At 36.5% G+C, this 21,798-nt stretch overlaps 3 protein-coding genes across 6 annotated transcripts in view; all 3 read right to left on the bottom strand.

Moving 5' to 3' along the window:
- The window catches only part of cct6a (chaperonin containing TCP1, subunit 6A (zeta 1)), an 11,319-nt gene extending 9,418 nt beyond the window's left edge, over window positions 1-1,901 (bottom strand). Inside the window, exons 1-3 of the mRNA XM_015036667.1 lie at window positions 1,620-1,901; window positions 979-1,042; window positions 42-176 (exon numbers count right to left, since the gene is read on the bottom strand). Coding sequence (XP_014892153.1) covers window positions 42-176; window positions 979-1,042; window positions 1,620-1,756 — 336 coding nt within the window. The 5' untranslated portion in view covers window positions 1,757-1,901. The remainder of the gene's footprint in view (window positions 1-41; window positions 177-978; window positions 1,043-1,619) is intronic.
- Window positions 1,902-2,415: 514 nt separating this feature from the next.
- Window positions 2,416-10,097, bottom strand: LOC106950042 (nipsnap homolog 2). The gene is made up of 10 exons (XM_015036668.1): window positions 9,855-10,097; window positions 8,613-8,722; window positions 8,466-8,511; window positions 8,295-8,389; window positions 6,631-6,701; window positions 5,332-5,472; window positions 5,202-5,233; window positions 4,565-4,659; window positions 4,304-4,387; window positions 2,416-3,384 (listed from the first exon to the last, which is right to left on the bottom strand). The coding sequence occupies exons 1-10, from the start codon at window positions 9,944-9,946 to the stop codon at window positions 3,320-3,322; spliced, it is 831 nt and encodes a 276-aa protein (XP_014892154.1). The 5' UTR covers window positions 9,947-10,097; the 3' UTR covers window positions 2,416-3,319.
- Window positions 10,098-10,640: 543 nt separating this feature from the next.
- mrps17 (mitochondrial ribosomal protein S17) overlaps window positions 10,641-21,798 on the bottom strand; it is a 28,474-nt gene continuing 17,316 nt past the window's right edge. Inside the window, exons 1-3 of one of the 4 annotated variants that reach the window (XM_015036670.1) lie at window positions 12,454-12,561; window positions 12,020-12,156; window positions 10,641-11,590 (exon numbers count right to left, since the gene is read on the bottom strand). In XM_015036670.1, coding sequence (XP_014892156.1) covers window positions 11,273-11,590; window positions 12,020-12,142 — 441 coding nt within the window. In that variant the 5' untranslated portion in view covers window positions 12,143-12,156; window positions 12,454-12,561 and the 3' untranslated portion in view covers window positions 10,641-11,272. Of the gene's footprint in view, window positions 11,591-12,019; window positions 12,163-12,277; window positions 12,370-12,453; window positions 12,562-21,798 lie in introns of those variants that run through there. The other 3 variants (XM_015036673.1, XM_015036672.1, XM_015036669.1) reach the window with 3 other exon arrangements.

Here is a 21,798-nt window from a genome sequence, read left to right as displayed (position 1 = left end):
CTTGAACTTGGACATCGTCTCCTCGTCCATCGAACTCTTACCTCTGAGACGTAGAGGTCAGCCTGCTTCAGCAGCTCACCGATGATGAGGACGTTGGAGGTGGTGCCGTCTCCTGTGATGTCATCCTGCGCCGTGGCTACTTTGGCAATTAGTGACGCTGTTGGGTGTTGAATTTGCTTGAAACAAACAAACAAAACATTTTTCAATCCTAATAATTATCTTAACTCCAGCTGACAAACGCCAAACACCAAATTATAGAATAGCACAATTGCAAATTGGACTTTTCAATTAGAAATAGTTATAGAGGTAAAGATTATTCTGATTCGCTGAATACATGCAGGAGAGAAGGAGACTCTCCTGATGCAGAGGTACAAATCAGAGTTACTGTAGCACAGACACAGGAGACCAGGGAGAGCCATGGTAGCATCCCTGGGTGTTCGCTGTGCGCATTATTTATGCAATTAACCTTCAGGTTTTTCTCAAAGTGCTTCATATTCATTTAGAAATAGGACTTGTATTCAGAAGTTAACCCAAAACGACAGCTGCAGCATAGCTTGATCATCCCTAATGAGAGCTAAAAGTCAATAACTTCATGAAATTTGTTTTTAAAAAGATGTGAAACTTTATACCGTTGCATTTTAATTAGTAGTTTTACAACATTAATTTGATCCTGTAAACTACAGGTACTGAATTTGAATTGTTTAAAGTATTGCATCGATTCAAGTAGGACACAGAAGCAGAACGGGAGTGGCCCCCTAGTTGTAGGAAACAGTTTATACTAAGAGTAGCCATATTAATACACATGAAAATGTAATTATGACACTTAATGTTTACTGGTTTTCTCAATTGTTAACTTTGTATTTTTATGATGTAAAGCAGTTTGAATTGCTGAAATGTGCAATACAAATAAACTTGACTGATCAACACCAAGTGGATGAAGGTTTAGACATGCAGAATAAAAAGCATTTACTTCCATACCATCTCGTGTAGCAGGACATTTCCGTCTTTGGTCAGCTTTATGTCTCCTGAACCAGATACCAGCCTGCAAGTAGCAAAACAAATATTTAATATGACAGAAGGTGAACAACTACAACCTCCCGCACCGCGTTTGGATACTATTTTTAAAAACAGGCTTTGTTTTATGCAGTCGTGTCTAAAATAAATTATAAAGAAAAAAACGTGCAGTCGGGTCAATAACGGAAATCATAATGATATGGTGGATTTTTTTTTAATAATTTGTAATTAAAGAACAAAGCGCTAAATGTAATCTAATGACGCTTGTATGAACACCAGTAAACTTTATAACAACCGATTTAAGCTGCTAGCCTCAGCCTGGCGAGCTAACCGGTTGATGCTAACATTAGCTTAGCGGTGTCAGCGCGGATAATGACTGGGCATGACAACGTGCAGTAGGAAACCCGTTACCCGGATACACAAATGAGGCCTTGGTTAAAATAACGTAAATGTGGCTTGTTACTTTTTTATACAAGACAGTAGAGGCTTTCAGTCGACCTATTAATTAGAGTCGTGAGGAAACAAACTGATGTCTAAGCAGTTTACCGGTAGCTAACAAATGTTAGCTAGTTAGCTACCGCACAAAGAGCCCCGGAGGCACTCACATTTTCATGGTTCCCTTCGGTCCCAGATTGCTCTTAAGCACGTCCTGAAGCCCCCGGGCGGCACTGATGTTAACCGCCAGGGCGGCCTGCGCTCTGGCCACCTCGGCTTTAGGGTTCAGCGCTTTAACGGCAGACATGGTGAGGCAGTACAGCGAGCGAGTAAAGTTAAAAAGTCTCGCCGGCAGGGAGTTAGCACTGCTCGGGCTCGGATAGCTACAGAAAGGAGGGTCTGCTTCCAGAAAGCTCCAACACGTGTTGCTGTGCTGCCTTCACGTTCCGACGGCAGCATAGGACGTTCGAATTCCGGTTGACAAGTCTCATATGGAAAAGTATTTATAGCGATTCGTGAGAAATTATTTATACCCTTTCAACTTTGATATTTATGCCAAAATCCTGAAACTATTTTTGCTTCTTTTTTTTTTGTATATTTATGTTATAGCTCAACAAAGGCTACTTCTTTGTTGTACAAAAAAGTAGCTTTTACATTTTATTATAGTGGAAAGAAAGGTTATTTTAATCAAATTTAATTTAATTTGATCAAAATTCAATTCATTGTGTGCATTGTAAATGGAAGTTTAGCTTAGTTAACTGAATCCTAATTTCCAATTTCACTATATATTGAGATTTCCAACCTCCTTTAAACTCGCCTCAAGTTACACCCAAGGAGCCTGCTGATTGGTTAAACAATGGCACATCTGACCTTTAGGAGCAATCAGCATCAAGAACATTAAAAAATATGTATTATGTCAGATTTTATGTACTATTGTGTTTAAAAAATAAACAAGAGCAAAAAAGGTCTTCTATTTATCAGAAATTTAATTCAATATGTACAACTAATCTTCTTAAATCACTGCATTTTATATTTTCCACTCTGAGGCTCCACAGTGATTTTAAAGACCAAAGTTGTTTACAGACACAGCTTATTTAATAAACCCCAACCAACAACATGGTGGCATTGCTTAAAAATTAATCTCAGTTAGAGCACACAGTCACCCTGATGATATTAATCTGTTGTATTGGTTTAAACCCAAACCAGTCAGTGTACAGTAGCTTCTTCTGCAAAAAGTCATTGGCTCTGCTTAACTAGAAAACATTTAAATAACCATTCATGTAGCCAGGAGTGTCGATGCTGAAGAACCTGGAAGTGCGATCAGTTCGGCAAAGGAGGAAAGAAAAGTTGTTTTTGGCGACATTGTGAACAATCTTCATATATTTTTAGCATCATGAATACTTTAATAATTCTGACCCAAATCTTTTCACAATCTGTCAGAGGCTTTGTAAACATAAGACTTTTGCTAAGAAAAGGGAGGATCATCTGAAGAACCCTATTTCTCTTAATGAAATGACTACCACATGTAAAATTTAAGGCTTAATAATTTTGAGTTGTCCCTAAAGCTAACCAATCCTTTTATCGTTTAATTTTCATCTTGTATTTCATGATAAACTCCAGATCTGTAACACTCTAACAACCCAATAATTACAGTATCTAGTAACGTTCTGGAGATAATCGTTTTGACCCAACATTCTTAAAACCAACAACAAAAAAAGAAAAAGTAGAGAAATTTAAGAAACAGAAAAACAAAACAAAACTAGGAAAATCATAACTAGGTTGTGTTGAATTTCCTGGCAGTGTACATTCTGGTGGTTGGTTGCACTTCATGGGTCTGAGTGGATGTAGTGCTGACGGCTTCAGTCTACGGTTACTTCAGGGGCGAAGTCTTCATGGGAATCATTATTCTGGACTCCATGTGCTGAATAAGAGGGACTGTAAGGAGAAAAAAAGATTTAGATTTCATTTGGCTAATAAATCAATAACCTATCCATTCTTGATCAACAATATACAGATGTATCAGTCTTTCTCAAACTGTGGTCCGTGGGCGCCTTCTAGTGGTCCGCGAGGTACTGCATGCAGTAACGTAACGTTTATTTTCCGTTACGTTAGCTCAAAGTGCGACGCTACAGTTAGCTAATCAAAGCATTGTGTTTATAAAGTAATAATGGATACTTGGCTTAAAACCGGCCACTAAAAAGAAACCCCCTAAAAACAGCGGTGGAAAATTTATCAGGGTGAGTTGCAGCTGAACTTTTTTATTTATTTATTTTTTTTACATTTTTACGATACATCATAGCATGCCACCGACATACAGATCTCAGTCTCCGGCTGTTCTGAATGCGATATGGCGGTGGCTAACTACATCTTAACACCTAAAATAAAACGATGTTGGGCTATCTATTGGCTGAAAGAAAATGTTTGTTTTTGCCAACCCAACTCAAGTCAAATTTTTCTTTTATTACAAACAGACCTAAAATGTTATTAGTAAAGTAAATTTTTTGATTTCCACGTGTTTTCTATCATTTTTTTATAATCCACACTTTCAGAATCTGTAAATAACTCAAAACGCCCCGGAGTTGACATGTTCATGGTTCTATTGTGGCCAGTTACTTTTACAAAAAATGCCGTCTATTACGATGTTTTGTTCCGGTGGCAATTTTAAGTTAGGTGGTCTGTGAGTGTTTGTTAAAAAGGGGTAAGTGGTCCTCTGTCTGAAAAACTGATCTATAAGGTTGCGGGCTTTGTTCAATCTGTCTTAAAAGACATATAATTACAGAAAATAATGTACTTTTAATTTAATCACAACATTAACAATACTTAGAATAATGTTTGGACACCAATTCAAGCTTACCTGTGTAATAAACGACTTCATCCCAACCATCCCGGTGCCAAGCTGCATTTCTAATTGCATCTCTGCTCTGAAGATCTTTGTAAGCTAGTCGATAAAAAACAAAACAAAAACTATTTATTCACTCTGAGAAAACATTCATTAAGTTTAAAACTGAAGTTCTCAATTATATAACACAATTGTGTTTATTCCTTGAAATCACAGGTTCTTGGTGAAAAGAAACAGATTTTAACCATATTTATAATAGCAAGAAACTCTTCTCACCCCATAAGTGATGAACTTGGTAAAGACTTCCGATCTGTGAGAAAAAGCCTCCCACGGCCTCCTGGTTCTGCTGGCGAATCTCAATCGCCCGAGCCCTGCACAGCATCAAAAAACGTAAACACAGCGCCGTGCAACTCAGTACTGTCAACTAAATATTTGCAGTTTGAGGATTAAGTCATTTCCAGTATTCTTCCTTGATTTTCACTGAAAAACAAATGCCTCAATGATTAAATTATAATCATTCATTAAAAAAGGAAATATTTATTCTATCTAATGTAGAGATGCACTGATTTGAAAATTTGGGCTGATATCAATATCCAATGTTAATATTTCTGATATATAATTGATATTTACCGATATCAATCATATGTTGATATCGGTAATATCGGTATTTCAATACCTTTGGTTATTAATAGGACCAATATCAATGTTAAAAATTACCGTCGGCCGATACCGATGTTGGTGCCGATATATTGTGCATCCCTAATCAAATGTTTAGCAAATAATCAAAATAACTCAAAAAAAGGATCAAGTTAAAACAATATTTAAAATGAATACTTGTCTCTCCTAATTTTCCTGATCTGTTGTGTCTGTTACTTATTATTTGTGCAGTAAAAATGAACAAAGATTTTCTTACCAATAATTTCCCCACTCAATCATTGTCCCTGGCTGGAATTACAGCATGAAAATGGACAGCATTTATTTAGACATTCACTCTGGTTGAAATCAATCTTTAAAGCTGAACGAAGGTGAAGACAGATTCTTACTCTGAGCTGGTATGACCGGAGTTCATAGATGTTTGGTCCTGGACGAGGGACAGGTTCGTTCCAGAAGCTGAACTCCAGCAGCAGCTGATTCCTACGAGACAGCAGCATCTTTCCTCTCTCATCCCTGTAGTTCATAAACCCCTACAGCCAAAATAAAGACAAAACTGTCACTCAGTAAACCCCCAGCTGAGCATCTGAAATGATCAAAACAAAGTCCACTAAACTGACTTCTGACTGCTTAAGTGGATGGAGATTTTCAGCCCGACCCAGGTTACATTCATTATTTAAAATCATAAATAATCTATTTTAGAAAATGTGTGGATAATTTATTTAAAATCAGTTCAGAAAAAAAAAATTCTAATGTTTTAAGTAAACAAAAAAAAAAACAGCAACGTAATTATATTACAATTCAACAAAAATCACTAATAAATTATATTCCTAAATGTTCCTATTGGTGGTGCACTGATTGCAGTTTTTTGGTCGATTACCGATCTTTAAAAAGCTTCGTGGGTCAAATCTGATTTTGGCTGACCTTTGGTTGAAATGTTGATTACTCTCAAAATTTCAGAACTGTTGGCAGAAATTGAAATGTACTACATTTTTGTTTTTCTACAGTGGATCTAACACGCTGTAGTAGATTTTCCATGTTTGCTGTATTAAAAGAAAAGCATCTCGTTTTCAGTTCCTCTTGGGTTCAATTTAATAAACTTATTTTCAGTAATAAGTAGTGGTGCACCAATTGCAGTTTTCTGGCCGATCGCCGATTACCAATCTTTCAAAAGCCTGATCTGCTGATTCCGATTTTGGCCGATTCTGGTTCTTTTGTTCTGAAATGTCACTAAATATAGCAAGAAAGTTGTGAAGTTGGCAACAGTGAGGTGATTATTGTTAATTACAAATGTGCCGACGTGACCTGTAAAGTCAAACCTTTAACACAGCAGAGCAGGAGAGGACAGTGGTTCATTTTTAGACCTGATCACCAATCTCCCAAAATGAAGGACATCATGGCCGACTTTATTGGTGCACCCCTAGTACTTATATTAAAGGTCTTCATACTTTCATACCTGTTTCTATTTTTGGAGAGTAACCAAAAACAACATGAATAACACAGAAACTGACTTTATGTTATACTTACCAAACATTCAGCATACGGCTGATTCTCTAACTCTGTAAATATCCTTTTTATTTAGCTAAACAGGAAACAGTGGGAGACCCACAGAGACACTAAGACCTGGTCTGTGGCTGTTTTTATGGCCTTCAGGTCAGCAGCGTACAGAGAGCTGAACTAATCCCTGTTACCTTATTCTGCCTGAGTTTGTTCATGACTTCGGTGAGAGCTGGGTATCCTCCCCGATATCTCCAAAGGTGAACTAGAATAGAAGGAGCAGAAGAGCCAGAAATAATGCAGCTCTGGAAAATGTTTTCCTCCGGGCCAAACTGCAGTCAGTTCTAGTTGCACCTCATTAACACAGATCCTTAAAAATAAAGCTGTAAAATCAACAGCTTCAGATTTAAAACAACCACAATGCAGATAAATACTAAGCATAAAAAACCCAAAGGTCGTTGCTATTCCTCTTTATTTTTCCCCATTAAGGGACTTTAATGTTCACATGTGGTTCATGTTTAACTTCTGCATCCTTTACACTTCTGTTCACATCACAGAGTCGGACTAAAGTTCAGGAGGAATAAAATATAATCACAGGACAAAATGGACAAGAGCCAGGAAAACAGCAGGACAGACATACCCGTTTGTTGACTAAAATATGAGCTGTGACTCTGCTGGTTTGTGTCGGAGGAGAGAAACTCCGCAACTATCAAAAGTATTTTCAACTTATTCTGTTTGTCACATTACAAACGACATTTTCACTCCTTTTCCCCTGAGTGTTCGACGTGTCCAAAGCTGGAGTTGGAAAATCTGAACTATCGCGGAACATCAACCAGCACGTAGTGGCATATTTTCCATCATAATCTCAGAAAAAACTAAAATAATCGAGGATAAACTAATTGTCGCTGTTTGTTCTCGTCCTATAATCTACGATCAATCAAGTTACGACTACAGAGACAGGAATAGAAAGGACCTCGTTTGGAAAAGGATCAGCGAGAAAGTTGGAATGTCGAGTAAATTATACCTTTTACCATTTGAAAATATTCAAAGTGAAAACACGTCGAACTTGAAGCGTTTTTGACGTGTGAAACACATTCAGTGTGAACACAACATTTCACTCCATTTTTCTTTGTTTGTCATTTAAAATCCTCCCAAAATACTTAAAGTTTGTGGTTGTAATGTGACAAAAATATGTAAATATTCAAGGGATTTGAATGCTATTGCGAGGCACTTTGATTCAACACCTGAAAACTATAAAAATAAAAATATATATTTTTAGACCTTCAGAATGCATTTAGTTTTTAAATAACATAAGATACGCTAAATTTGCCTGATTCTTGTGCTAGAAAAAACATTATTCAAAAAACATTTTACTCCAGTAGACATACTTGTTTTTGTTATTTTTACACATAAGCAACAAACTGAAGATTTGTGATGACAATCCCTCACGTCTCCTGTACATTTTTTATCTTGTTGGCTGAATTGTTGATAATCATAACCAAACTATTAACTGAAATGTAAACACTGGCTCATAATTCAATGTTTTATCAACGGCTTGTTATGAAAGCAATCGATGTACAAAACTCAAATTTACAAAAATGTCACATGATTTCAACAAGGCTGATGTATTATGCAGCTAACTCAGCTTTTCAAGACCTCAAATGTTTAATAATACCCAGACAACTTAAAAGTTAAACATTAATTTTTGTAAGAAATTAGTGTAGATTAATTACTAATCAACTTTACCTTTATTGTTTTACTTTCACAGGGCTTTCTAATTGAAAAACAATTAATCTAGACAGCTGAGTAAATGAAAGTAGAGGGCTGATTAACTGTGTGAGATGCTGCATCCTCTTACCTGCCTGATCCTGCTCTCCGTACCAGGTGTTCCAGGTGCCCACCAGCTCACAGGGGTATTCAGGGTCAGCATGGATGGAGGGTAATACTTCTTCACTGGGGACAAAAACACAGATATGTGCAGGAATGTACTAAACCTGAGATTAACAGAGAGAGATTAAATTTTTCTTACCAAAGTTCATTGTAAGCATCAAGGCACTCTGGTTTAACGTTATGAACTTTTGAGGGGGGAAAAAATAAATAAAATGATAAGTGGACAAATAGTGAAAATGACAACATGAAAACTTTACATTTCATGAAATAATGCCATAGTATGTACATTGTATTTTGTAGAGATTGTTGTCTTCTTTCTTGGATAGTAGATGAGAGTGGGCATCTTTTCTGGGGTCAACTTTTCTCACAAAAAGAGATTTAAGTCCTGAGAAACCCCTGCATAGAAAAATAAATAAATAAAATTAAGCATTTTTCTGCTGCACAGTATTAAAAATCAGCTTAACAACCAAAAAGCTCTCAGACCCTTGAAAGTCATAAATAGACTTGCTGTTTTTATCCTCTAATACTTCAACCTAAGCATCCAACTAATTTTAATAATATAGATTAAGAGTATTTCAATCTTTCATTGAGTTCAGATTATATTCTGTGCATGTTTCACTATTATAAGCTAAGAATTGATGAAATGCAACGCCTTAAAAAGTATTTACATCCTTTGGAGGTTTTTTAACGTTAAACATGTAACAATCACAAACTTTAATAGTTTTTGTTTAATTTTAAATGTCAGATAAAACCATTATCTTAAGGAAAAGAATGCAAAGTTTTATTAGCTGATTATGGCTTCAGGATTACAGCTCAACATGATCTGACATGTCAATATTTAAAACTAAATAAAGTGACATGACAAGCTGGCAACGTGAAAAAAAATAAATACTAATTTGTATGCATATTTTAAATCCAACCGCTCACAGTGTACAACTTTATTCCTGCAGCAACTGTTAGTCAATGCAATGAGTTTTATTAGAAAACTAATGTATGTGGATTTTAAGTCCTAAATTAAATACAAATACCACCAACAACCACCTTTGTACTGATATCCTTTGATAATGTTATTTCTTCAAAGACCATCAACATTTAAATTATTGTAAATATTCATGAACAAATCAACCAGAAATAAATTTTTAAAGAGAGGAAAGCATTGTAAAGCTGTGCACTCTCACTGTTTTGACCTTGAAGTTAAATCACTTTGGGAGTGACAGCCTCACTTCTAACTTTCTTTTGTGTTATCAACTAGAAAATACAGCTCCATCTTCGGAGACGTAATTACAAACGGCACCATGTTCCGAACTTTTCACTTTTCATCGGGGTCATAATTAGCAGAAAGTTAGCAAGTTTAGCGCTAAAGCTAAGCGGCTAATGCTAGCTACGTTGCGTTGGCACCAACGTCCCTACGTTAGCTTAGCCACCTAGCATCCCAGAGTTTGTCATTAGTGTAAACTTTTCCTGAAACCAAGCTAACTTTTTGAAGAAACCTCTCTGAATCAGCAGGTAGCATCTGCCCAACTCTGACCTGGCGGTGATGGCTGCCGGGACGTTCGCTTGAAGTCCGGCTCTCCTCCAGTGAAGGCCGGTGGCCACTCTTTGAAGGACTCTGCTCGCCATATTTCCCTGAAGGCAGTTAGAGTCGGAGGCTGCAGTCCGGGCTGTTTACTGGGCAGCTGACTGGGCGACGTAACGCTTGAGAACAATGTGGAGGATGATAAACGAGATTTACAAACACAAACACAGGAATCACATGTTTACAGCTGCTAAACAGCGCAATCATTCTGTTCATGGATGACAAAGTGCAAGTTTTATCTCATATCGCTTTTCTATCGACTTTTATGCTTTGATTTATTTTTTATTTTTGTTTAATTTCCAAAACATTCACCTGGAAATCTTACGTATAAAAACACTGCAAAAACTTGCCAAGTAATTTTTGTCTAGATTCTAGAGCAAATATCTTATTTTGTCTTATTTCAAGTGCACTGACTTATAAGTAACTTTTTAGCAAGAAATATGAGCTTGTTTTAAGTAAATAATTCCCTAATATTGATGGAAAAAGAACTAGTTCAATTGGCAGATTATTTCACTATTACCGGGGAAAAATGTCTTGTTATAAATTTATCTGCAAATGAAACATATACTTTTTCATCAATATTAATAATTGACTCAAAACAAGGTCCTATTTATTGCTCAAAAGTTACCTGTAAATTATTTTTGTCTTATTTTAAGTCTTACTAAGATAATTGCATGAGAAACTACACAAAAATACTTGATAGAATTTTGTTTTTGCAGTGCAATAATATATGCATTCACATTATTGTGCATATTTTATATGAATCAGCCACACTAAAGTTTTCAGCACAAATTGACATTACAAAAATGTGAAAGGTCTTGAGATCCTCTTGAGAAGTTATTAATACCAAAACTAAACATTAAAAAGCACATTCATTTTATAGTGTAAAAGATTTTTTTTTTAAAGAGGGATTTCAATAGATAAAAACCACATATTGGTCAATATATTTGCTCCTGATGCTAATTGTGTTGCCACAGTACAACAAAGAGTTACTGATATTTTAAGTTGAAAACTGGAAGTTTTGAGAACCAGTGCTTTAGAAAACATCAAAGATCTACAACCTTTTCAATCCAAAGAGGCATTTTTGCCTTTAGTTCAACTGTTGTTTTATTTAAAATCTTGGCACATTTAAGGCTTTTAAGTACTAAAATTTAGATTTTCAATCTCTCCCAGAAACCCAGAGGGCATCACAAAGCATGAATGTGTTCCCATTTTCATTTCATTGCAAAATAATCCAATTTATATTCTTGAAAGTAATATTAGAGTTATGCTTCTGTTGAACCCATAATGTTTACATACTTATATTTTTATTAATATTAACTCTTGAAACAAAAACATTACAGAGTGGCTTGTAAGAAAACAGTTTTCTATCATGAAGTAGGAGTTTGTACAGATGGAGAATCAGCTGCAGAAGAGGCAGCTGAGATGTTCAGCTCTTTGAGTTTATCCGACAGAGAAATATTCTCTTCTAGAACCAGGTCAGAGAGAGGCTCCACAAACTCTGTTCCTGCGACACTTTTCCCCGTCAGCGGATCCACCACCCGGCCCACTTTGTAAACAATCTCAGAAAGTTCATGCTTGACATGTTTGGATCTTGTCACAGACAGAGCCTTGATGAGGACGATATCTCCCACAGTGCACTGCTCCAAAGCATCATGGACAAAGTAGGTCTTCCTCTTGTTGTAGTACTATAAAGGAAGCACAAAAATTGCAACTAGTTAACTTTAAATGCATAAAGATACACACATATTCTGTTTAGAGAAATTTTGCAAAGGAGTTCAATGAAATAACATTACTTTGCAATTAAAAACTTAAAAGGAAGTAACCATCAACCACCAAAACTGAAATTGGCAGGTAAGATTGCAAAGAAAAACCTCATCAGTCCAGATGTAAACAAATACGTTTCTGGCCAATATAACTACAATACAGATTCATGTTCAGTTTACTTCCTCCGAACAGAAGTGAAATGCAATAGAGAACACATGTAATTGACAAATTATACATCCAACACTCAAGATCTAACATTATTTGTATGCTGATTTAATGAACATGTTTTAGATTTAAAGTTCTTGTTTCTCACACATGAATCATCCACAGACTATTAGCTGCAGATTCACCTTCAGCAGGTTGGGGTCTAGCACCAGTCGTGTCACTCTCACTTTAGCAGTTTTCTGCATCTTGGTCCCGATTACTTTACCGATGGCCCATGTGGCATGGACCATAATCTTTCTCCCCGACATTCTGATCAGCTTTCCTGACCCCGGAAAGAAAAACAAATGAAAATTGTATAAAATAAATAAGACATGAAGGGCGTGAAAACAGATTCAGAGACACTTTGAGTTTGTGAAGGAACCCCGTAAATATTAAATATTTACGGTCGTCCTACTGTACAGACTTACATAAATCTGTCACATAATCAACAATAACCTAAAAGAGAATCCGTCTTGGCTTAATATTAGTTTTAGCATCCCAGATACGTTCACTCTTCAAGAGTCAATGGAGGAAAAAAACATGACTTTGATATGACTAAAATGAACAAAAATGAACTCACTGAAACCAGATTAAAGTATGAAGTTGGAAAGGTCAAGAATCCCTCAGTTGCAGCGAGTCTCCATGCTTCTAATGTCGATTCACTTCTTTGTTTAATAAATGACGGTTTTGTGCACTACCGCCACCTGCTGGACAGGAGGGCGGCGTGCAGCAGTAAAACAGCCTATTGACGTTCTTCTGCAGTAAATTTAATCTGTATGAATCCTGAAGTACATCTTTTACGAAACAACTGTGTATATTTAAAACTTCGTGGCACTTTCCTGTTTTTAAAATATTAATATGGTAATGCAATAATTAATTATTAGTCTGTATTACTGGTTCTCCATGAGTTTCTTGAAATATCTACTTTGAATTTTTAAATAGTCTTGAATCAAAACAATTTTTCTGTCAAAACTTTTACTTTTACTTCTCTAGATTCAAATTTGTCAGATATCTGAGTTATTGAATAAAGTGTTAAGTTTGGAAGAATACATATATATGTACAAGTCTCTTTTCTTTTTCCATGGAATTTAAATTAAATCTCATGCCTTCCCTTGTTAATTAGCAAATTAAAAAGGTTAATTAAACGACTTCTCACAAAACGCAAGTAACTAAAAAGTGCAATGTTAAAAATAACACAAAACATTTTTTCTTGCTTTCTTAACAGAAAATCTGCCGCCTTTCCACAAGATGGCAGCAGAGAAACATCTCTTCTATAAACCTGTTTCTATTTTTTTAAAGCCTTTTTATAGAAACAAATGTGATTTTTCTCAAAATTGCACATTTTTAATAGTTATCTACTGGTTACTGGTAACAATAAGTAACCTTAAAGACCAAACTGAAAAGGAGGAAATATACATACAGTCATTAAAATGTTTATTAGTTTTATGGATGCAGAAAAAACTTCTACTAAATGTAATCCTAAAGTCCCACAGAGCAAACCTGCTATTAAGGTGTCTAATAACAAAATGTGCCGACATTAAATTTAATGTTACTACATTAAATTTAAAGCAGTCAGGGAATTGCTGACTGCTTTAGTCCAGTTGTTGCTGATTTCCTCCATGCTTTTGAAAACAGGACAGGACTGTTTGACCCAACTTCACAGATGAGTGGCCTTCATTAATCTTGCTATGGTGAGCTAGCACAGTGTTTAATTCTGATAAATCTACTTACTAATCCCTCACAAGTATGACATATCCATCGTTAAATTAACCAAACAAGGATAAATCACAATGGAGGAAACATTTCAGCTCTGACGTTTCATTTCAGTGAAGTTGCTGTTGGGTTAAATGCCACCAAGCAAACATGTTCACAATTACAACACAGCCCTGGTCATGATTTAAGAAGCAAAACATTTGTCTTTTTCAGGGTTTTAATTTAATGAGGTGCACACTAACCTCAGTGACTCACCACTCAGTCCAGCTAGAGTAAAGCTCAAAAGAGGTGAACAAAGTGGGAATTTGACCTGATTATGGTGTTAAATAAACAAACACCAGGAAGATCACGGATTTCAGGCTGTGAAAACATGAAGTTCTTCCTGTAGTCGTAGATATGTCAGAGTGAACCAATGATTCATACGGCTTGGGATCCTTTTAGCTGCAGCATCAGTAAGGAATCCACTTACCTTCTGAAGGAAATCCTCCCCACAGCATGATGCTGCCACCACCATGGGGTGTATGTTTTGGCTAAAGCTGCATGTAACTTTCATAAAAAGAATTTTTTTTTACATATTTGTTGAGTCTGTCACCATTTTGTGACATGATGGTATGAATGAGAATCTGTGAAAAAGATCAGCTTTTCCGCCTCCTCCAAGTGCTAACTCCAAACAACCAATCAGAGCCAAGAGGCGGGTCTTAGCACTGTCAATCACAACCCTCTTCTTCTCTTTGCTATCTGTTACGCAGCAGTTCACAAAGCCTGTTGTGAATGCTAGGCTAGTTAGCATGACCATTTATAACTGGTTGTTTCTCCACCATTAGCACATTGATCGGCATTGATTGTCAGCGCTAAGACCCGCCTCTTGGCTCTGATTGGTTCATTTCCTCAGACAGCAGTAGTAGCACAGAGGAAAGGTGGAGATTGATCTTTTCACAGGTTATTTCAAACTGTCACAACAGTTTTAACAAATATGTAAAAAACAAATTTTTTATAAAAATTACATACTGCAGCTTTAAGCTTACAGATTCTCCTACCTGATCTCCGTTGCTCCTCCAGTTACCATGGATCCATTGCTACATTTTACCGAGGCGTAGCAAAGATGTGGCTGATTGGATTTTAGATTTTATTTGTAAAGAATTATTAATCAATTTATAATTGTTCTTTCACTTTACAATACAAAAAATACACTAAAGTTCATACGATGTAATGTTACAAAATGCATAAATGTAAAGCTCCGGTATGTTGTCAACCACCCTTGTATATGCGCCGCTCAGAACCTCTGCTATGCTGCAGTGTTTTCCTGATAACAGAGCCTGCTTTGAATGCTGGGTCAGTTACCATGGATGATGGTGAATAATCCTGGATAATTTCCTGGAACGGTGAGTTTCTTTCTCCACCATTAGCACATTGAGCAGCGCGTACACAAGGTTCTTTTTGACTGGGAGTGGTGCATTTCTGCAGATGGATACCCATTGTGAGTTTTATAAACTCGACATTATGAGTGACCTGGTATTTTGTGAGGTTATGATTAGCGTAGTCATCAGCCCTCAGGAACCGATACAACTGAGAGCTGATATAAACGTCTGAAAGGCTGACGGACCAACGTAGGCGCTCTCACACCACGATGTTAACAGCCTTGTCCCCGAACAGGAACTGGCTGTGGCTCTGCACCAAGAACAAGCAGATCAGTCTGGTCTTAATCAGAACCAGGCTGTAGTAAAGCACAGGTCTCCCAGCTCTGTTTTCCATTTAAGGCAGTGCAGCTTTGGGTTACTTCTGCCAGAATTACAGCATTGCCCAACTTTAGTTTCCTTCATACAAGAACACTGAGACAATTCACGCAGCGCTTTCTGTGTGCAAACTGTTTTCAGCTTCTTCTGAAAAACAAGGAGAAGCTGAACTTATGCTGAGGTTTGTGTGCGATGATGCGATGCGTGACTAAGCCTGTTGCAAAGAACAAGCAATTAAGCAATTAATCGCATGATTAACTAAAATGAGTTTGCTGACTAATATTCTGTTTACGGACTCTTCATAGCACAATTTGGTGTGGTTCTTAATTCTGTTTTATTTGTTGTTTTGTTTTATTTTGGATAATTAACATAGCTTCCATTGTGTGGAGTGTTCTTTAGAACATATCGCATTTCACTGCAAAAACATCTTACCGAGTCCGTTTGTCTGGTTTTCAGTGCAAATATCTTAGTACACTTGAAATAAGACTTAGAAAAAACATTTCAGCAGGATATTGGAGCTCGTTTTAAGTCAATAAATCCTTAATGTTGGTGAAAATGTGCTAGATTATCTCACTTATAAAATGGGAAAAACGTCTTGTTATAAGTGAATTTATCTGCCATTGTGACCAGTACTTTTACATAAATATTGATTTATTTACTTAAAACAAGCTTGTGTATCTTACTGAAACATTACTTGTGTGTTTAAGGGAACTAAGATATTTGCACTGAAAACTAGACGAAAAACAACTGGCAAGATTTTATATTTTTTATTTGTTGAAAATGGTCTCAAAACAACAATATTATCGTTTATCGTAATAATTTCTGGGACAATTTATTGTCCATAAAAATGTGTCATCGTGTTGAAAAATATCCTTTCTGCTTCTAAAGTCTCACGCCAAACTGCAGCATTATGGTATAATATTTACATCTTAATTTAAATGCATATGAGAGCAGACAGAGTTCGTTATCAGTTCTGAATTTAGTGAAACCGCTGCTGCTGTGAAGCAACGCAGAGGCGTACATGAATGTTTTCTGTGATAACACACTGACCTCCTAATCAGCAGGTTCTCTGTTTGCGGAATGACATGCAGGAATGATGTTGGCCTCCTTTCTCTAGTCTAACTTATTAGGCTTCAGATTTAATATATTTTGAAACAGATAAGATAATTTAGTTGGAGTGTTTGACTAAAGCCATGCTGGATTTAACCCATAAAGATAAATTTATGCGTCTCATGGAGGTTAAATATGACTTAATCAGTATTTATTTCAGATGTCGTAACTTAAATTGGGATTGTTTTACAGCTAGAAAATTGATTAAATAGTTAAATTCCTTTCATTGACAGACAATGGCGTATCGATTAGGGTTTACGTCCCTGCTGTTGATTGTAGTTTCATTTCAAATAACATTCCTGCTCATTTTTGCACAGTATTCTTTGTTGTAAACAGTTTCTTGCTGCTGTTGATACTCAAATACACTCAGTTGGACATTTATTTACACCTGAATATGCTACTTTCTTTTTAAAATGTTCAGTATTATTTCTCTGTGTTGTAAATTTATCCTTGTTTTGTGGTTTACCTGTATCTTGCTGCAGGTATACCTGAATTTCCCAGAGGTGGAACAATAAAGGATATTTCTCTTCTATTCGTCTAAATTTAAACAAAAGAATGTTTTAATATTAATTTCTGAACTTCAAAGTCTTAAAATATTGTAAAAAATATATATAATCTAAACTTGTCAGAGTTTAATATCTAAGTCTGAATTTTTAGTTTTGTCTTCTTTCAAAGATATTTGCAGTTTTGTTGTCAAAATAGTTCCAGTTTCATCCAGAAAGCTGGTGATGAAAAGGCAAATGGTGGCTTTTCGTCTTTCTCTCTATCTGTTTGATCTCTTTATTCCTTTGTTTTACTCGCGGTTGTCACATTTAAATCCTTGGCTTAATACCTGCAGCTGGAGATTTGCGGTGAAGACGTTTAGCAGTGCTTCCTGACAGGTTAACTTGCCTTTCGGTGGAGATCTCAAAGAGTAATGAGTTTTCCAGGCTTGTGGGTCTGGTTTGATCCCTCTTTTTTAGTAAAATCGTTCAGCTTTTAGCTGAATTCAACAAACCACATGAGATCGGTGTCACTGCGAGCAGCTTTACTGGGTTTTTTAATCTCTTTTGTTGAAATATTTGACTTTTTAACTGATAAATTATGATGGGAGGAGTGTTATTACAGACTTCACATTCTTCATATCAAATCAGCTTTTATTCTTCCTAAATGTAGCAAGTGTTTTGAAAGAAAGTGACTCAGATTCTGTTCTAGACAAATTTATTAAATGAAGTTGATAAGAAACTGAAACTAGACATTTTTATTTTAAAACAGTAAACGCACAAAATCTACTACGGCGAATCACTGCCATTGTTTAAAAAAGGGAAAAAAAGTAGTTAATTTCTGTCTAAAAACTCAGAAATTTTGAGAATAACAAGGACATTTACTAAAAATATATATTTTTAGATTAATATCAGAAAAAAACATGGAAATTTCTGAATATCAAATGTCGAAAAGTTTCTAGAAAATATTCAAGTTTTATATATATATATATATATATATATATATATATATATATATATATATATATATATATATATATATATATATATATATATATATATAAACTGGGATTAATCACAAAACTTCAGAGTCTTTGGCAAAGATTTACTCTTTTTTCCATCTACAATGGTCCTAATAAATAGTCATAAAAATCCCTTTCAAGTTTTGGATCAACAATAATTTGTTTGATTGAATTTTTCATTGGGATTTTTTGGCCTGTTGCTACTTTTGAGTTTACAATTTTGGCCCACATGGCGAAAAGTTTGGACTCCCCTGGTTTAAACCTTCCACATCCCTTAAAACAACAGGCGTTCAGCTACAAGTACAGACTCATAGATGCAGCAGGTTTCATACATTTTAGGGGAAAAACTTTGAAAAAACCTGAAACACGGCGGAAGAAGGCAGATGATTATGTTGTCAGGGTTATGCACTTTCCAACTTTAACGTTTAAACAACGAAGCAGGTCATAGGTAAAAACCTGGACTCACTTTGCTTAATGCGCTGCAAATTAAATGTCTGCAGTCGAGGGAAGATTCAGAGCTATTCCCTTGTCCATGACATCATCTCATCCCATTTTATGGCGACCCCTGGCCCTGTAGCGCTGACAGCAGATGGTCAAACTATTGGCCGTCTGCAGCGGCCTTTGAAACGGGACTCTGTGGTTTGACGCTGGTGATATCCTTGTCAGTAACTTTGGATTAGCGCAGGCGTAAGATGTGTTTCACCTGTGCAGAGGGGATTTTGTCGTAAACACCTCGGCTATAGGATGTCAGCCCACAATGTGGTTCATATTTACATGTAGAAACTCGTTCCTGAACAGTTTGATTGGGTTCATAAAGATTTTATCACAGGAATCTGAGCCAATTGTTCGTTCTTTCATCTTTTCAACTTCTTTGATTCACAGTCAAAGCAACACAGATAATTTTACAGCAGTTTATCCTCGGAGCATGTCATTTTTTAAAATAAAATTCAAATTAGAGTATTTTCTAATATATAATAAAGACATTACTACAGATTTAGTTATTTACACTGTGAAAAAGTCTGGGTTTCTTCTGCTTTTGCTTTCATGTTACACTTTCACACTGCACACATACGAAACCTTAATTTTGTCTACTTTCTAGCACAAATGACTTAGAACACTTGAAGTAAGAAAATCTGACAAATAACTTTTCTGCAAGACATATGAGCTTGTTTTAGGTCAATAATTCCTTGAGTCCTTGAATGAAAATGTTTTAGTTTCTTTGGCTGATAAATTCACTTATAACATGACAATTTCCAAGGTTATAAGTGAAATAATCTGCCAATGGAACATTTTCATCAATATTAAGGAATTATTGACTTAAAATAAGCTCCTATATCTCAGAAAAACTACTTCTAAGTTAGTTTTGTTTTATTTAAACTTATTTCAAGATATTTGCACTTGACACTAGACAAAAAATACTTTGTAAGATTTTGGTTTGTTGCAGTGCAAATGGACTTTTTGCTCTGAAAGTTGCACAAAAAATTCTCATTTTCAATAGGAAGTTTATTTTTATATTTGGTGATTTATAGAAATGCAGAAACGCAGTGAAATATGAGCTGAATAGCTAATCAGCAAAATGAAGGTTATGGACCTAAAACTGTGGTTTTAAATGTTTCTTATGCGTTTTGTGACACAGTTTGTGATTTTATTTGTGAAAGGTGCTAAAAAATATATAAAATTTTACTTCCCTCCTGTTGCTGTCTTCATGGTTTTCACCAGTAGTAACATTCAGCTGTTGGTGCAAAAATTAGTTTCTATTACAGTTTTACGAAATACATCTATTTCAATACAACTAAAAATCATCCTAGAGCAAAAGCTTTCCATTAAGCAAATTCATTTTAGTTTAAATTTGCGTAAATCTGTGGCTAATGGAAACGCAGCTAGTGGCTCTTTACTGAGTGTCTCAATAGTTGGCATCAGCTGCTTCTTGTCTCCCATTAAGATCTAATTGGACATGGCAACATTTGGAGTGGAGAGGACATGATGACATCCAGAAACAAGCTGATGATTACATGAACGCTCAAAACCTGCAGTTTCCTTTCATCCCCGTAATCCACCTGGGTGATTATCACAGGTTGGTGCTCAACATGTCTCACTTTTAAAATTAGCGTCCTTCAAGACTCAGAGCTCCTCATAAATCACTGTAACCACACAGGCAAGATAACAATAACAAGATTAAATCAAGCCGTGCTGGAGGTGGTACACATCTCCCCACACAGCGCTGAGATCATGGTTTCTGTCCGGTACTCAGATCAGACCTCTGGAAATAAAGGATCTCTTTCTCTGAAGACATAAAGGAAATGTCAACTCTCCACTGCTCTGCAAAAACACATCAGAAAATTGACTAATATGGAGCAAAACTGTAAAGAGGTGTGGCTGGACACTCATGTTCTAATCAACACCCAACAGCTGGGTTTGATTAAACTGTTTTTCATGCAAAATTCATATGGGTTGTGGTTGCAGTAAAGTTTACCAACAACAACCCTACTACCAAATTTACGCTAAGAGTGCATCAAAGACTGATCCAGGAAGTCATAAAACACCCAGGACAACATTTACAGAACAGCAGATCTCATTTGCAACAGCTTCACGATTTACCAGAAAGAAAGAAACTGTGAAAACTACCAGCTACTCTGCAAAACCACAAAATACTACCGAGTACATTACCGAGTACTTTACTGCACTGGGAGGTTTGACAGGAGTCACATGATGGTGTGGTGGATAAAGCGACCCAGTGTTGGAACCAATCAGTACGTCTTTAAGGTTCTGGTCTTCCAACACAGATCACACTATGGCAGTGGTTCCCAAACTTTTTCTGGGCCCCTTCAGTGGATTACAAATAGCTGTCTGTTTGAACAATGTGTGTGAGGGGAGAGGGGAAGAGGATTCTTAGAGACTTCCTGTCTCTAAGAATCCTTTGGTTTACTTTCATTTTTGGGGGCAAAATGAATGAACGTAGCTGGACATAGACAACAACTTCGGTAGCCTACAGGCTACTTGTTGAGCTTAACGTGATGTATTGATATTAGCTAGTCATCTTTTAGCTAACATTACCTGCATCCAACAGCTTTACTCAACAGTCGGTTAGTTTGGGGGAAAAAACTGTGAAAAGTTCTTTGCGTTTTGCTGGTTTGCTGCCGTGATTCTAACACACCTGAGCAGCTCTGCCCAGCAGCAACAGGTCTCTTTCACTGCCGCACAGGTGTAAACCCAGCAAGAGCATCTAGCGCTCATGTTGCGTTTAAAGGCGGCTCGGAAAAACAGGTTACCACATGTTAACGGCTTAAACAGCTTTAAATACTGATCAAAGTGACAGAGGACACAGATATGGGAAGTGTGGAAGACTCTACTGTATCAAATTGACAGAAGAATAACAGAGAGTTGGCTATTCTAAGGTAAAAACCGAGCGCATACAGCGTTCATGTTTTTTTTGTTGTTGTTTTTTTTCATCCATCCAGACGGCTTCCCGCGCCCCCCCTGCAATGGCACGATGGCCCCCCTAGGGGGCGCGCCCCACAGTTTGGGAACCTCTGCACTATGGGATGATCATCGTATTGTATGACAAACTGTCACTATGTTGTGAAACAGATAAAAGGCTCCACTGTTTTCTCCCAGTGCTAACTAGAAACAACCAATCAGAGCCAGGAGGCGAGTCTTAGCGCTGTCAATCACAGTCTCCCTCCCCATCTCTGGTATGCTGCAGCTAGCTTAGCATGTTTTAAATGCTCAGACCAGTTAGCAGGACCACAGATAACGTCGGATTAACGGGTTTCTTGTAACCATGAGTTGCTTCTCCGCCATTAGCATTTAGAAGCACATTCACAAGTTTGATTGACAGCGCTAAGACGCTCCTCCTGGCTCTGAT

This window comes from Poecilia latipinna, unplaced genomic scaffold (genome assembly GCF_001443285.1).
Source record: "Poecilia latipinna isolate Pla-1442-1.1 unplaced genomic scaffold, P_latipinna-1.0 Scaffold375, whole genome shotgun sequence".
In the NCBI taxonomy this organism is placed as follows: Eukaryota; Metazoa; Chordata; class Actinopteri; order Cyprinodontiformes; family Poeciliidae; genus Poecilia; species Poecilia latipinna.
This window is presented reverse-complemented; position numbering and strand designations above follow the sequence as displayed.